This window comes from Camelus dromedarius, chromosome 27 (genome assembly GCF_036321535.1).
Source record: "Camelus dromedarius isolate mCamDro1 chromosome 27, mCamDro1.pat, whole genome shotgun sequence".
NCBI classification, from domain to species: Eukaryota; Metazoa; Chordata; class Mammalia; order Artiodactyla; family Camelidae; genus Camelus; species Camelus dromedarius.
The window spans coordinates 7,893,991-7,910,330 of record NC_087462.1 but is presented as its reverse complement, the minus strand read 5'-3'; the positions used below and the strand labels follow the sequence as shown (position 1 = coordinate 7,910,330).

The 16,340-nt window shown below is 54.1% G+C and overlaps 1 protein-coding gene across 2 annotated transcripts; it reads right to left on the bottom strand.

Moving 5' to 3' along the window:
• Nucleotides 1–201: 201 nt before the first annotated feature.
• CC2D1A (coiled-coil and C2 domain containing 1A) lies at nucleotides 202–16,285 on the bottom strand. 2 transcript variants are annotated; one of them, XM_031437423.2, is made up of 29 exons: nucleotides 15,991–16,285; nucleotides 14,460–14,595; nucleotides 12,641–12,756; nucleotides 12,482–12,547; nucleotides 12,119–12,253; nucleotides 11,789–12,023; nucleotides 8,140–8,264; nucleotides 7,762–7,834; nucleotides 7,519–7,590; nucleotides 7,290–7,420; nucleotides 7,138–7,210; nucleotides 6,323–6,456; nucleotides 5,864–5,978; nucleotides 5,610–5,782; nucleotides 4,800–4,922; nucleotides 4,659–4,717; nucleotides 4,451–4,567; nucleotides 3,186–3,259; nucleotides 3,052–3,110; nucleotides 2,882–2,933; nucleotides 2,696–2,795; nucleotides 2,518–2,608; nucleotides 2,085–2,222; nucleotides 1,932–1,996; nucleotides 1,327–1,390; nucleotides 1,108–1,234; nucleotides 956–1,032; nucleotides 819–866; nucleotides 202–736 (listed from the first exon to the last, which is right to left on the bottom strand). In XM_031437423.2, the coding sequence occupies exons 1-29, from the start codon at nucleotides 16,048–16,050 to the stop codon at nucleotides 716–718; spliced, it is 2,859 nt and encodes a 952-aa protein (XP_031293283.1). In that variant the 5' UTR covers nucleotides 16,051–16,285; the 3' UTR covers nucleotides 202–715. The 2 variants fall into 2 exon arrangements, with proteins under 2 accessions (XP_031293283.1, XP_031293284.1); XM_031437424.2 differs by having other exon boundaries at nucleotides 1,932–1,993.
• Between the last annotated feature and the right edge of the window lie 55 nt (nucleotides 16,286–16,340).

The window sequence follows — 16,340 nt, the reverse complement described above, 5'->3', positions numbered from 1 at the left end:
CAGATGCCCTCAGGCCCTCGTGACACACGTGAAGGCCTTCACATGTATCCCCACAGCAAGTGTGTGAGGAGAACACATCCCTCACAGGCACACTCCCTTCAGACTGCCCCCCTCGCAGGCACCTCTCTGTCTGCTCCTAGGGGAGCTGTCAGAGGACACCCAGCCAGGCACTGAGGGCAGGAGCAAGACACAAAGGCAGGACAGAGTGAGCCGGGTGTGGCCCTGGCTGTTTATTCTGTGTGTCAGCCCTGGGGGCCCAGCTGGGCCAGGGCAACCCTCTGGGGAGCCAACCAGGCTCTGGCTGGCCTCAGTGGCTTCTTTGGGGTGTAGGTGGACTTCGGGGTTAAGGCTGGGAGGGGCAGGAAGTAAAGTGCTTGCAGGGGCCCTTGGGGCTTGGTCCTAGCCGCCCTCCCACCTTGGAGGCAGGCAAGGCGCCGCACACCCCTGGGCTGTGCAAACGGACTCTCTGGGGCCCCCCCAGCCAGGCCTGGGTGAGGGGCACACACAGGCTGGCGGATACCATCCCCAACGCCCCCTGCCAGGGAGGCTCCAGCCAGACTGGGTGGGCCCAGTGGGGGAACATGTCCATCCAGAGCCGATTGTCCATTGATTGTCTGCTCAACTGGTTGGAGTCTGTGGCCATGTTAGCTCCTCCCAGAGCAGGGGCCTCAGGCTTGCTCCCCGCTCTCCAGGGGCCGCCCGTGCTGTCAGCCCCTCACCTGCGGAGCCGCTGCAGCTGAGGGAGAGGCCGCTGGGGTCAGAGTACGGGACAGGGCCGCAGCTGCCCAGCCCCTAACCCCAGTGCCCAAGCTGCTCACCTCACTCTCGACCAGGTTCCGTCGATACAGGGCCTCCTTTGCGGCCTCCTGGGGTGGGGGGTGGGCAACAGGTGGTCAGGGGGCAGCCCCTGGCAGCCCTGACCCCCAAACACCCGCCCAGCCCTCGCCCGGCTCACCCTGCTGCCGTCACTGCCCAGGCGCCGGGCGGCCTCCGTGTAGAACTGCAGCTGACGCTCCAGCTGGGCCGCGTACTCTGAGGGAGGAAGGGGGTCAGGATGGGGCCCGCTGCCCCCGGCCCTCCCCCACGGGCCCATCCCTGAACTCCTACCCCGCCGGATGCCTGGGCCCCCTTGCTCCAGCTGTGCCCTCTGCCACTGGCTGCGTTGTGTGATGTCCTGGTACTGCTGGGCCACCTCCGGGGGCACGGGCCGCCTTGCCTGCCTGAGGGCCAGGATCTAGGGGGTGCAGATGGAGCTATGAGGGCCCTGCCTGGGCCCGCCAACCTCCTCAATCCCACCCCACTGAGCCTAGCCGGGTGGGTACCCACCTTCCGCTCCAGACGCTCTTGGTCGAAGGCCAGCACGCTGAGACTATGCAGGGGCCGGGCTGATCTATGGGGTTGGGGAGGGATGAGGGGCTGCAGGGATACCCCATCCCCGACCCCGTTAATTCAACAGACACACCAGAGAACAGAGGGAGACAAGCCAGGCCCACCTCAGTGCTGCTTGAGCCAACAACCTAATAGGGACAATGACTGTATACCACGTGTCAGGAAGGGCTTCCTGGAGAAGGTGACAGTCAAGTTGGTACTCAAACACAGTTGGGCAGAGGAGCAGGGAGCAAGTGTAGGGATAGGGGTGCTCAGTGCACTATAACACAGAGAAGCCCAAAGGCCAGTGAAAACTAAGTGTAGCCAGGAACCAACAGGAGGAAGTGGGGAGAAAGCTGGATATATTGACAACGGTCAGATCACAAAAGATCCTAAAGATCAAGCTGAGTTTAAATGAGATGTTCCAGGAAAAAGGGACCCAGGAGAGGTTTTGGAGTGGGGGAGGGACATGCTCCACTTTGCACCTGATGGGAAGCTGTCCAAGAGGAGCTGAGGCAAGAAGAAGGGGGGTCTCCCCAGCACAGCCTGGCCCAGCCACCTACCTGTTCCCTGGCTCCCTCGTAGGAGCAGGCAAGGGGGGGGCCTTTCCCTTGGACCCAGAAACCTGCTTCAGGGGACAGAATCAGTCTTGTGAGTCTCGGCCCTCCTTGAACCAAACCTCCCTCCCTCGGGCTGCTGATGAGCAGGGGTCTCACTGTGGGCATAGCTGCCGGCACAGGGTCGATGACCAGCCACCTCTCAGTTGTCGTCTCCAACTGCTGGGCCGTCAGGGGTTCCCGAATCCGAACCATCACCTCCAGCCGCCCCCCTGTGGGCCTGCGACCATCCAGAACCTGGGTGGGAGTGAGGGGAGGCTGTTAGGAAGCAGGCAGTGGCTCAGGGCCAGGATCAGGGAAAACTAGAGCAATTTCCAAAATAGGAGCCCATGGGTACAGCTGAGACATCAGCTGGTCAGAACAAGCAGAGAGCTGAGAGTGGTTAGGGCTGGGCAATGGGGAGCTCTGGGACTCCAGGGGAGGGCCTGGGTCAGTGGAAGGGACCCCTGGGAGGCTCAGAGCAGGAGCACGTGAGTGACGCTCATGAGTGGCATGGCTACACTGGAGCATTCAGATGAAGTCCACCTCTCACCTCAAGGATCTCCCGGACCTCGCATGCCGTCTCCAGGGCGTCCAGCTTCAGTTGGGCTGTGCCCAGGACCCGGTCGGTCTTGAAGAGCCCCCTGTGTGTGTGGGAGGGGACAGGATGGTGGGCCCAGGGAAGCTCCCCCTCCTCCAGAGCCCATGCAACACCGGCGGCCCCAGCTCACCCCTTGTGGACCACTTCGAACTTGATGCCTTTGGTCTGGATGGCCCTTCGGAAGCCACGGTGGCTGCGGTTGATGCAGAGTTTGAACTGCTCCTTGAACTCTGCCAGGGGAAGGAGGAAGGAGGGAAGGGTCAGGCTATGGTTCTACGTTCTTTCTGCAAGGGGACTGCCTCCTGCCAAGGCTCACCAGGGGAATCTGTGTTCTTGATCACGCTGGTCTTGTCTTTCTGAGCTTCTTCCTGGGACCAGGCAGGAGGCAAAAAAACTCAGGGGCTGGGGCCTGCACTTGAACCCCTGCTGGACCCACTCCCCAGCCTGATGGGGCCTGAGCCTGTCCCTCCCCAGCTCTCTACATACCACATTGGGATAGGGGAAGTCGAACCGAACAAAGACATCCAGGTCACCGGGGGACAGCCCTGTGGGCAAACAAGGGTCAAAGCTGGGCAGAGGGGTGGCCCCCACGGCCCCACCCCTGCCTGCCACCCCCTCACCTGGGGGTGTGGGCAGGTTGATGCCCTTCACGATGAACAGGAGCATGTCGTTGCCGCTGAGGTCAGGGAAGATCCTTCCGGGAGGGCAGGCGGGAGACAGGCATCTCAGTGTCACTGCCTGCCCGCCTTCTCTGCCCTCAGCAGGGCAGGGTGTAACCCCCACCCCAGGCTCTAGGCCCGAGTTTTAAAACTAGCCTAGAATTCTCCATCCAGGTCCACCACTGGCTACATTTCAAGTCCTTTCTTCAGTCGGCACAGATTTATTTGGGACCTACTATGTGGCCTCAGTGCTATGGGACCTTTCCTTCCTTGCATAAGATTTCTGGAATCTTCTAAAGTTCACCAACAAATGCCCTAACTGCTGTGGGGTCTTCTCTTCCTTGGACAATGCTTCTTGTACACCTACTATATGCCAGCCAATGTCCTCACTGCTGGGGACACAGAAGGAAATGAGGGAGACCCCATCCCTGTGCTCATGGAGCCCAGGCCAGCTGAGTGGACAGATGGCCAATGAACACGTAAGTAGAGAAACAAACAAAACAACAACTCTGCAGAGAATTAAATCAGGGGAGAGAGTGAAGTGTGCTCAGGAGGGTTGGGCTGCTTCTGACAGAGTGGTCAGGGAGGGCTTCTCAGGGGAGGTAACATCGTAGTTCACTCTGAACATCAAGAAGAGACCGCTATGTGCAGACCTGAGGAACAGGGTCTGAGCAGAGGAAACAGCTGGTGCAAAGGTCCCGAGTGGGAACATGGCTGGTGAGTCTGATTAATCAAAACGAGGTCTGTGTGGCAGGAGATGAGTGAAGTGGGGACAGTGGGAGATGAGGTGACAGGGAGCCAGGCTGTGCAGGTGTGGGGGAGCCAGGGTAAGGGATGTGGGTTATCTGAGGTGGTGACCTCAGGTTATCCCAGTGGCTGCACCTAACTTCATCTGTAAGTGGGGAAAATGGTCCCAACTCCCTGGGGTGAGAAGACTGAACAGGAGCAGGACCAACAACAACCATCCCACAAGCTTGTCCAGGCCTTTGGGATGAGGCACATCTCTGCACTCACTAGATCGTCCCCATTTCCAAACGTGTCACTGTCAATACCCCATCACCATCTTTCACTCTGAGGCATGTCACGTGTGCCTCGGGACCCTTGCACGTACTGTGCTTCCACCACCCACCCAAACTCTCCTCCAGAGACAAGTCCTCTGCTGGCTTCCAGGGAGCACAAACCCCTCTCCAAAGGGGTGCCCAGGCCATGGGGCATCGGGGCCTTACTTGATGACGCTGAAGGTTCTCTGCTCAAAGCGAGCTGTGGGCGTAGGGAGACCCCGGGCAAAGGCCTGCTTCAGAATCTCCATGCTCCGCTTACAGTCCTCCGCCAGCTTCTCAAATCTGCCAGCAAGAGGGCCCTGCTCAGGTCCCTGGTCTCAGGGCCAGGCTGGGGGTGCAGAAGTCTGGTGGGGATGGGGGCAGGGCTTCTTACTTGGTGGTTTCGGCAATGTTGCCCAGGTGGGTGAACTGGTTGGAGTGGTTCAGGCACATCTGGGGGAGCAGAAGACAGTGAGGGGAGGGTTGGGCAGGGGGCATGCCCTTGTGCTGACCTGGGCAAGGAATCCCCCATCACCTCGTGCTGCTGCCTTATGAGCTTGGTGAGTTCACCGTAGCGCCGGGCAGACTCCTGAGACAGACCTGGGCCGGGCCGCTGGACCAGGGCGAAGTCATCCTTGTTGACGGGGGCGGGCGGCACCTGGGGAGAATGAGGCTCATGGGGAAGGGCCTGCTGGTCAGCAACGGGCAGACCCACCTAGGGCTCTGTGGAAATGTCACCTCTCCTTAGAGAGCCCTTCCCTGACTACTGCTCCATCCCCCAGTCCCTGTTCTTTCTTCTTGCCCAAGGAGAAAAGCAATGCTCAAAGAAAAGCGGATGGTCCTGCCCAAAATGGCAGAATCTGTTAACCATTTTCCCCCAAGCCTGATCCCCATCCTCTCTTCCCTAATAATGGAGTTCTGGCTGGGTACACAGCAGCCTAGCAAGAGACTACAGGTCCCAGCTAGGTGTGACCATGTGACTCGGTTCTGGCCAGTGGGAGACAAGCAGAAGTGATGGCAAATCCACGTAACTTCCCATAGCCTGGATGCAGATAAGACATGACTCCACTTTAACCATATGGACAAGAATGACCTCCTAGGGTAGCAAAGCAACAAGATAGAAAGAACCTGGGCCCTGGAGGGCTTTGTCTTTCAGAGACCAGAATGCCTTGAATGTTACATGGAAGAAATATAAATGTCTGTCTTGTTTCAGCCACTGTCTTATGGGGGAAGGGAGTACTTTTAACTTGATCCTGACTAATACACTCCAAGTCACATGGCTGCTAAGTGGCACAAGCCTGATGGGCGAGCGCCTGGGAAGGTCCAGTAGGCCTGGAGGGTTCACCTTGGCAATGTCCACAGGCAGCCCATTGCGTGAGGCCTCCAGCATGGGCTCCAGCCCCTTGGCCTGGCGCAGGTGCATCTTGGCGCCCTCCACATCGTTCTTCTGCTTGGCTCGCAGTGCAGCCTGCAGGAGCTGCTTCTTTCGGCTCTCCAGGAAAGCCAGCTGCTGCTGGGCTGTGGGCACAGTGGCATCTTCAGGTGCTGCCCAGACCATGGCCAGGCAATAGGCAGCCAGGGTGGGGAGGGTGTACTTACCTCTGGTGGATGTGCCTTTGGGGGCTGATTTGGCTGCTGGGGTGGATCCTGACTGGGGCGCCCTTGAGGGTGGGGCTTTGGGCTGAGCCGTGGGGGCTGCAGGGCTGTTGGGTTGCTGAGAGGTGGAGACGAAGTCAAGGCTTTCCCAGAGCCTATGATGAGCCCACTCCCCAAAAGAGTCAGGGCCCGACACTGACAACACTAACCGTCTTAGTTACTATTTCCTCAGCAATGAACACAACATAGGATCTTGTTCACACTGAATCTTTGCAACAGCCCTGGGAGAGAACGACTGTTACTGTGCTCGCTACAGAGGAGCCCAAGGCTCCGAGAGCACAGTGACTTGCCCCAGCCAGGAAGTGGCAGGGCTGGGTGTGAAGCCAGTTCTTTCTGGCTCAGGGTCAGGACTACTGGGGCTTTGTTTCCCTTGCCTCACCCCATGGCCCCAGCCCCTCACACCTTCTTAGGCTCCTCATCCTCTTCGTCCTCTGGGCCTTCGTCCTGGTTGGCCAGCTTCATGGCGGTCTCTAGGACCCCCACCAGGCTCTGTTGGGTGGGCTCAGTGGCCTCCAGGCCCTGGATCGGGGGAAAGCCTGGGCGGCCAGTTGGGACCAGTCAGGAGGGGAAGACCCACACCATAATGGGGGAGACACAGGTTCCTCCCCCACTAAGGAGCCTCAGGCCATTGAATACCAGGAAGGAGCTGCTGCTGGTTCGGTGGAGACACCAGACCATTCCAACCTCCCTCCTGCCTCTTGGCTCTGCTTGCCTGACCCAGGGCCTTGACCAGATTCCAACAGGCAAGCACTGTGAGGTGGTGTGCTGGGCATAAGAGGTGGTCCCGGGCCTGGAGGGACTCCCGGGGGGCCAAGGTGCAGAGACCTAATTGCTCTTGTGAGGGACACACAGGCAGCTCTGAGATCCCAGCGGATGCCTCTAACCCACCGAGGGGCTGGTGGATGGCTGAGGAGGTATCTGTACAGCTGAGAGCTGATGACTAGAAAGGCAGGAGCTGAACAAAGAGGAGATGGAGGGATCGGGAGTGGAGGGCTGGTGAACAGGCTCTCCAAATGAAACCCCCTGATTTTTAGTGTTTGCCAATTTCCACGGTGTAAACTCTGCCACTCTGACTTATCTTAAGCTACTAATTGTTTAAGAAGCTTGCAGAATTTCTGAATGTACAGCAATCAGCTCTCTGAGACTATACAGTCGGAAGGAATAGCACCTGCAAAGTCTCTGAGGCTGGGGGGGTGGGGACCGGGGGCGGGGCCTACCCGGGGGCACTGGCAGCTCTGCCACGTCCACGGCTCGCCCAGCCTTGTGGGCTCGGACGGCGTCTTGGTATTGCTGCAGGGAAAACAGGTTGTTAGGGCTTCTGGGTGAGGTCTCCAGGGGCTGCCAACTCACCCACTCGGCCTCCACCCACCTTGACGATGCGCTCGTGCATGCGAGCTTTCCGCTGGTCCCCCTTGGTCTTGGCCTGAGCTGCCGCCACGCGGTACCGCTCCATCCGCTGCTCTAGTGCCTCCAGGAGAGTCTTTGGGGGCGGAGGAACCTCTGGGCGGGACCAGGAGAGTGGGGCAGGATTAAGAATCTAGGGAAGGGTAGACTGTCTCGTTCTAGCCTGCCCAACCCACAGGGTCCCAGGAACACACCTGGCATGGATGGCACTGCAGCAGGCGCTGGAGGCTGTGGTGGCGGTGATGGCGGGTCCGGGGGCAGCTGGTCTAGGAACAGACAGGGCCCATCCAATGAGGGGCTTGCTTGTGGTTGCCCCCTCCCCTCAACCAGGCTGGTCTGGCCTGGCGGGGGGTCCCTGGGCCTGACCAGTGGGGTTGCAGCATCAGGAAGAACTTAGCCTCCAGCAGTCCTGGAGGGTGTCAGGGAGGGGTCCTCACCAGGTGGAGGGGGCAGGCGAGATAGGTCCACAGGCTCCCCTCGGCTCAGGGCCTCCAAGACCGCATCAAAGCTCTGGGAGAAGGAAGTAGATCAGGGGAGGAGGCTGCAGTTGGGAGTCAGGACCCCCGGGGAGCCTCCATGCTCTGCCACGTGATGGAGGAATCCCAGCACTGTCCCTTCCTTTTCAGCAGCTTACCCAAGCCTCTTCCGGACACCTATGCCTATTTCACAGAGAGGGTAAACTGAGGCTTCAAGAGGTGCAGCAAACTATAGCTACAGAGTGACCAGGAGTCAAATTTGCATCTATCTGACCCCAGAGGCCCTGATCTTTGCCCTCATGCTTTGTCAGAAGCATCCTGCCCTCTCTCTGGACACACCTTGGCCACACGGAAGTATCTGGTGGCAGCGGCAGTATCTCCCTGCTGCTTGGCGTGGAGGGCGGCTAGCTTGTACTCACGCTGGCGGCTCTGCAACTGGGCCAGGGGGCCAGGGCTGCAGGGAGCTGGAAGGGAGAACAGCACACAAACCATTTCTACTTAAGTCTCTTAGGCTTAGGTTCACTTTTTAGATGTGAGAATTAAGGCTCAGAGAGGGAATGTTGCCTCCCCAAGGTCACACAGCCTGAAGATGGCATGGTGGGCACTCAACCCCGTGACAGTCTCTGGAGCCACTACTGTTTTGCCCCCAAGAGAATTTTAGAAAACTTTATGTATCCCTACCTGTTTCTAAGTTGACATCTAAAACTTTATTTAAAGTTGAAAAAGTGGTGAGGGTTGTCATTCCCAGTGTCTTTAAATACTGACACTCGAAAAAGAAAACCATCACTCCACTCTTTTAAATCTCATGTATCCCAACTACTACGGAGATTTGAAACTCACCAATATTTACTTTTCATTTTATTTTTTTAAATCGCGGTAAAATACACATAACTTAAATTCACCATCTTAACCCTTCTTAAGTGTACGGTTCAATGAAATTAAGTACATTCACATTATTGTGCAACCATTACCACCATCCACCTCCAGAACTTCTCATCTTCCCAAACTGAAACTCTGCCTCCATTAAATGCTAATTTCCGATTCCCCCTCCGCTAGCCCATGGCATTCACCATTCTACTTTCTCTATGAACTTGACTACTTTAGGGACCTCATGTACTTAGAATCATACAGTATTTGTCCTTTTGTGACTGGCTTATTTCATTCAGCATAATGTCTTCCAGGTTCATCCATGTTGTAGCATGTGTCAGAATTTCCTTCCTTTTTAAGGCTGAATAATATTCTATTGTATGGATGGTCCATGTTTGTTTATCCATTTGCAGGCACACCACCGAGATATTACATGTTCAGTTCCAGAGCACCGCAATACAGCAGTTATCAAAATAAAGTGAGTCACACAATGTTTTTGGTTTCCCAGTGCACATAAATGTTATGCTCACACTACACTATAGTCTATTAAGTATGCAACAGCATTATTTCTAAAAAAAACAACATTCATACTTTAATCAAAAAATACTTCATTGTTAAAAAGTGCTAACTAACCTCTGAGCCTTTAGCAAGTCATAGTAGTAACATCAGAGACCACTGAACCATTAGACTGCAAGCTCCTTGAGGGATTTTGTCTTAATCATTGTTAAACCCAATGCCTCGTACCATGCCTCGCACATAAGAAGTGCTCAGTAAACGTCTGAACAAATCAGTGAGTGAGGGCGTGTGTGCATGAGTGCACAAGTGAACTGTAAAACTGATAATACTTGGCTTGTCTACTACAAGAAAAAAAAACATCATTGATCACAGATGCCCATAACAAATCTAATAGTAACGAAAAAGCTTGAAATACTGTGAGAATTACCAAAATGAGACACAGAGACACAAAGTGAACAAATGCTGTTGGGAAAACAGTGCCAATAAACTTGCTCAAAGTAAGACTGCCACAAACCTTCAATTTGTTAAAAAAAAAAAAAAACAACAAAGTTGGCGAACTGCAATAAAGCAAAGCTTGAGAAACGAGGTGTGTCTGTATCTGTCAATGGACACTGGGTTTTTTTCTACCTTTTGACTATTATAGATAATATTACTGTGAACACGAGTGTACAAATACCTCTCCAAGCCTCTGCTTTTAATTCTCTTGCGTATATACCAATACTTACTTTTTAAACACATGCAGGGTTCACTTTCAGCAATCGGGAATTTTAGATCTCTTATTTACCTCCACGTCTCCCACAGAACTCTACCCTAACGTGATTTATGTGGGCACTTGAAAGTCTTTCTGTGGCTACCTTATTGCACACTGAAATGTACATCTATGCAGTGTGTCAACAGAGTTGGGAAACAGAGGGTTAAACTGCTTTTTAAATGGTACATTACTTACAGTTTCAAATGATAGGCTCAATGCCTTTTCAGGGGGAAGTATCCCTAACTTGAAAGCAATAGGTACAATTGTTGGTATAAAAAAACCCGAAGTACAATAGATACACCACGTAGCGTCTACAGATCCTAGAAACACCCAGAAAACAGCACGTGTTGGACTTTTTCAGACTGACGGGACCCACTGTTTTAAGTTTCGGCGGCCTTGCCTGAGAAGGTGTCTGCAGGTTGAAGCAAAACACCTTGACATTTGACTGGCTTCATTTCCTGTCATTGCAAGTCTCTCTCAGGGTTAAAGAATTTTTCTTCCTGGGTCTAATTATTGTCACAATTATTACTAGCATGAAATTGAGCAAAGCCTAAATATATTGAGCTTTCTGATAAATAATTTTTATATACCAAGAATAACATTTTATTGGCAAGGTAGTGCTTGCTGACATGGTGGGGCTGAGTCCACCCCCTAACATTTAGCTCCTGTTTCCTCCATTTTTTTTTCTACTTTCCTTTTTTTTTTAATGTGTAGAGAAACCTGCTTCACACCAACAAATAGATGCAAAGAGACAGAGTCATTATTGTGACATCATGCGATTCCCTGAGCCCTGGCCAAACTATATACCAAACACCCCATTATGATTTAGAGACCAGGTGTTCACTTTCTGAACCCCAGGCTGTTGTTTTAAGTATCTCTCTGTTTCCTGCTGGGATAGTATTTGCCCCTGGGGCAGAGCCCCAAATTCATATTCTAGAAGCATCCATATTACGTGGGCACTCCTTTCCTGAAGTGGGAGAGGGAGAAGTTGGGAAAGAAAACTTCTTGGGAGATGCATCCTCCAGGAGGTGAGTTTTAGGAAAAAAGACAGACAAGCTGAGGGTTGGGAATTATTCATTTAAAACTCTAGGTGTGGGAATGTTACTCAGCCCTGAAATAAATGGAGTTCTGACATACATTAGCTGCAACATGCCAAGTGAAGGAAGCCAGACACAGAAGGACAAACAGTGTACGGGTCTCCTTACGTGAAATATCTACGGGGGGCAAATCCAGAGACAGAAAGTAGAACAGAGGTTACTGAGGGCTGGAGGAGAGGGAATGGGGAGTTAGTGCTTCATGGGGACAGAGTTTCTGTTTGGGGTGATGAAAAAGTTTTAGAAATAGAGGTGATGGTTGCATAACATTGTGAATGTGCTAAATGCCACTCAGTTGCACAATGAAAAATGGTTAAATGGCAAAAAGTTAATTGTTTTTTAATTTTTTAAACTGAGACATTTATTGTCCCTCTTTCTGAGGCAGAAAGTAATCAGATCTTAATCAGATACTGCCAAGCTCTACCTCCTGTTTGGTAACATAGGTAACACAGCAAAGCCATGCACTTTATAAAAACAATATGCCCATATAATATAAACCCTTTAGGAAGAGACATGTGACAAATGAAAGGACACAGAGCTTTTTCAATATTAGCCTCTCACAAATGTTTTGTTATATATATTTTACTGTCACCACACAAAAAACCTCTCAGTGTGCCCGTGTACCCCTTGGAAGGTAGGATTAGAGGGGAGAAGGGTGTTATAAATGCCTAACACTCAGTGCGGGGCCTGCAGCTCCACAGACGGGCCTACCACTGAAAACCCCCCACCCCATGTCAGCCCAGCCCTGCCCCTGGCCTACCTGGGGGCAGCTGGGGCTTAGCCGACACCAGGGATGAAGCTGGGGCAGTGGAAGGAGGACCCTCCACGATGACCTTGGGATCTGGGGCCGGTGGGTTTGTAGGGGCCGGCTGGGCGGGTGCAGGGGTGCGGCTGGGTGTGGCCACTGGGCCCTTCCCCACAGCCACAGGCGGCGGGATGTCCCCTTCATCGATGGTGTTGCCCTTCCGGACGGAGGCCAGCAGGTTTTCAAGCGTCTGAGAGAAGGTTTGAACGTGGGTTTGCGGGGAGCCTGGAGCTGGGTGCAGGGGGCAGTGGTGAGGTCCCAGCAGCCTCCCGTCTGCCCGCTTACCTTGAGCCCCCGGTCATAGCGCCGCATCTTGGCACCATCTCCGGCTTGTCGAGCACTTTCGATCGCTGTCTGGTAGAGGGCCAGCCTCTCCTGCAAGGTGGCCTCCACCCCTGGGCTGGGGGTTGTGGCCTTTGGCTGCGGGAGGGGCCAGGCGCATGGTCTGGGTGGTGACCCCACTCGGGCCTGCCCCAACAGCAGCCTTGGTTGAATACCTACTGCACACCATCATCAACCCATTTCGCAGGGCAGAGAACTGGGGCTCAGAGGCATCCTGCCACCTGCCCCAGGCCCCATGGCTGAGAGGGGAAGAAAAGCAGGGCCTTGAACCCTGGGCTGTAGGGACCAGTGTCATTAGAGGTATACCTGGGCCACAGGAGGGTGGGACTCCGAAGCCTTCTGTTCCTCCCCTAGGACCTCATTCAGTTCCGCCTGCAGGGACACATGGTCGGGGGCCAGTCATGAGGGCCTGCTGGACGGGGCAACAGCAGGAGAAAGGTCCCCTGTCCCATCCTGCGTGCTCACCAGCAGGTCGTCATCAGCCTCCACATCCTCCTCGTCCGTCCCCTCCTCATCATCCTCATCTGGGTCTCTCATGCACAGGCTGGCCATCTTCTCAATGGCCTCCATGGGCAGGGGACCTGGAAGCAGAGGGAGGCCCCAGCTGGACCAGGATTCTTGAAGAGTCCCCAGCCTCCTGTCCCAGTGACCCACAGCCCCGAAAAATAGGATAGCAGGCAGTAGGGCAGCATGTCCCCCTCCCAGGCTTTCCATGGCACTCCACTGCCCTCGGGCCCACCAGGCATGATCCCACTCCCCGCCAACCTCCCTGGCCTGAACTCTTCCTTATCAAGCTGGAATTGGAGCCCCAGATCTGCAACTTTCTCACTGTGTGACCTCAGGCAAGTCACTTCACCTCCCTGGGCCTCAGTCTTCCCATGTGTTAGATGGGGACACAACAGTCTCTCTCTCACAGGTAGACTATGGGGACTAAAGGTAAGTGAGGCTCTTAGAATAGCTTATTATCAGCATTTTGTTATTCCTGTTATTCTCATTATTTGTGGTATCTATGTTTTATGAAGTTGCCACAAACACGGAGTTAGTGAACACTGAACCATTGCCCCTGGAGGAAATACAGCGCTAAGTTCCCGTGAGCCTCTGGGCACAACATTTTTGTCAACTGGTCATACATAACCTTGCTTTATGTGCTTTTCTATTTAAAGACACCTAACTTATACACACAAACACACACACGCATAGACACACACACTCATACACATAGACGTACACAGACACCCACACGCATTACACACTCATTAAAAAAAAACACATCTAACTTAATATAGTTGATTTGTTAACATCGAACTTGAGGCCAACAGCACAGTAACTCATGTCTGAATGAAACTTATCTGTAAGGTACATCCCAGCCTTCTTATACTTAGGGACAGCAGACAGTCAGCACTACACATGGGGAACATTTGGATAGGCAAAATCACCAACAAAAGCAGAAAAAGGAGAAAAACATGGCACCAAGCAGATCAAGAAAAGGGTACACTTATAGTATGTGCTGAGACAAGGAGGCAGAGTATCTCCTCAGCTGGAAACATGCAAATGGTGTGACTCAAACTTTTTGCAGCTCTGTGCATGTCTGTGAAGGACTGCAAAAGCGCTACAAGCACTGATTTGGGGGTTACAAATAAAGTTAAGCCAGTAGGTGAATTAACAAATTTGAAATATAGGAATGATGGATATAGGGATCGTTAATGAGGATCAGCTATGTTACTAAAAAGTATAAAGGCTCTGTTTGCCCTGAGCTCCAGCCCCACTTGATCACTGCAGAGTCCCCTGACCCCCGCCATCACTGCCAGGGCCTCTGCATGTGCCCCGACCCCTCCCCTCACAGAAGCGCTCCCCGAGTCTTCACGTGGCCCTCGCCTTTGAGTGTGCCTCCTCCAGGAATCCCAGTCCAGCTCACAGGCCTCCCCCATTGTTCTGTGCTTCGGGTTGGAGGACATGCCAGGTCCTGTGTGAAGTGTCTGATAAACTTAGAAGACTAACTCCTATGATACAAGCATGGTCATTATTCCCATTTTACAGACAGGGAAACCGAAGCCCACACAGGTGCTGGGATTCATCAAGTCACACAGACAGTATGTTGCAGAGGTGGGATTCATACCCTCATTCTGGGTCCAGAGTTAATCACTTAACCTCTTACCCAGACTGTAGGTTCCAGGAAGGCAGGGACCTTCGCTATCTCCATTCCCCCATCTTCCCAGCACCCAGCTCCACACCCTGCCCATAGCAGGAGTTCAGAAAATGTTCAGGGGTGTGTTGAAAGTCTCACCTTTGCCTTTAAGCTTCTCCAGGGCTTGGGGTTGGCCCCCCACCAAGGCCAAGAACTCAGCCTCCAGTTCCTCATCATTAACTCCATCCTCAGGGATCAACAGGCCATCTGGGGAGAGGTCAACCAGCAGGCCCAGCTTGGGGAACAGGGAGGGTACAGTCAGATCTTGGGATGCACCCCAACTGGCCAGAGGCAACCATGATGGACCTGGAGTTCCCTTGGGAGGAAGGGAACCCAGGGATCCTGGGGAAAGCTATTTCCCTGGGGAGTGCCAGGAAGCTGGAACAGGCTCAGAACACAACAGGTGTCCCAAGATGGGCCAGGCCCTCTGGCACAGATCAACATGGGGCAAAGGGCAGGTGGAGCGACCCAGCTCCCGGCTCTGAGCCCATACCCTTGATGCGCCGCTAGCCAAGTTCAGTGGGGGAAAGAAGGCTGCATGCCCTTCCCAAAGCAAAGCCACTCTGCACATCTAGTCTTTTCCTTTCCAGCATCTTCAGCAGAGGGAGCCATGCAGGAAGGCTGGAGGTGTCAAGAGCAATTAGAAGCCCAGACAACAAAGAAGTTGAAAGTGGGGTCTTTGCTGTGTAATATACCAGTCTTCCTATCCTATTCTGGTTAATGGCCAGTCATGGTGTGATAGTATTAGGTTGATATACACAAAATTATCCCCCTTTCTGTGAGTCAAAAATGGTCAAGTATCGGCAATTATATATGGCTCCGTCTACTAGCAATGATGATGACAGCACTTATTAAGTGCTATGTTCTAGCACTTTCCATAAACTATCTCAATGAATTTTCATAATTGTCCTGTGACATAGGGACTCTTAGGGCGTCCATTTTACATATGAGGAAACTGAGGCTTAGAGCCATGAAGTCAAGTGTCCAATGTGCAGAAGCCAGGAGAAAATTTCAGGTCAGCCAGACTCTAAAACTTGGGCACTAAGCTATGGCCTAGGTTCCTTCCATCAAAGCTGAGGAAAATCAAACTCTCCCGGTGCCTGGGGCAAAAGAGATGAGAGAGTAAGACGAGGCCGAAACACAGACCTATGGGCTCATGGCAGCAGCTCTGGATTTGTGCTTAGCTCTGGCCAAGCAGTTAATCCCTATGACCTTGGGCAGGTGTCTTTACCTCTCTGGGCCTCAGTGTCCTCGTCTGTACAATGGGGATAAAAAGAGTCTGACCCGGCCCGGTTGATGCGAGGGTTCTGCAAGTGCTCAGGTCAGGTGAGCACTACCCCAGGTCCGAGGCCTTCCTCTCCTAGACTGGAGCTGCTGCTGCAACAGGTGGCTCTGAACTCTGGGCGGGGCGCCAGGAGCTGGGGAGCCGGGGCTAGTAGGCCGCACTCGGGGGGGGGGGGGGGGGGAGTTGAACTTAACCTGGGGGGCGGGGACCCGGGCTCACCTGGGGGTGAAGAACAGATTCGGGGCGGGGGGGGGGGCAGGGGTGGGCAGGGCTCCTTTGAACGTCTAAAAAGGATCGGAAGGGTGGGAAGGGTTCCCTCAGCCGAGCCATGGGATACAGACTCACCTGGCGGGCGGTGGCAGCGCCTCGGCCTGGAGGTCCCGGGGGTCCCTTCCTCTTGTGCATCTTCCAGGCTGGATACTTGGACCACTGGCCCCTGGCCTGGCCTTGCCCTGACTCCTCCCCCCGGGCCTATGGCCGCGCACGCGACCTTCCTGAACCCCGCGCCCCTCGTTGGCGCTCGGCGACCGCCGTCCCGCGCCCTCAGCCCCACGGGTGGCGGCCCAACTTCCGCCTCGGCCCTTGGGCGCCGCGGTACCGGAGCGCAGCCACTGGACTTGCCGGGCCCACCCCCACTGAAACTACAATTCCCAGCAGGCAGTGCGCGAGCTCGCATGCGCGCTGCAGGGAAGTGG

What these genes read in the sequence shown, in the direction of transcription:
- CC2D1A (XM_031437423.2), bottom strand. Translation starts at nt 16,050, where the DNA reads ATGCACAAGAGGAAGGGACCCCCGGGACCTCCAGGCCGAGGCGCTGCC. An exon ending in TGCCTGTGGACATTGCCAAG is followed by an intron (nt 4,923 to 5,609) that starts GTGAACCCTCCA and finishes CATTCTCCCCAG; the next exon opens with GTGCCGCCCGCCCCCGTCAA. An exon ending in CAAGAACACAGATTCCCCTG is followed by an intron (nt 2,796 to 2,881) that starts GTGAGCCTTGGC and finishes TTCCCCTGGCAG; the next exon opens with AGTTCAAGGAGCAGTTCAAA.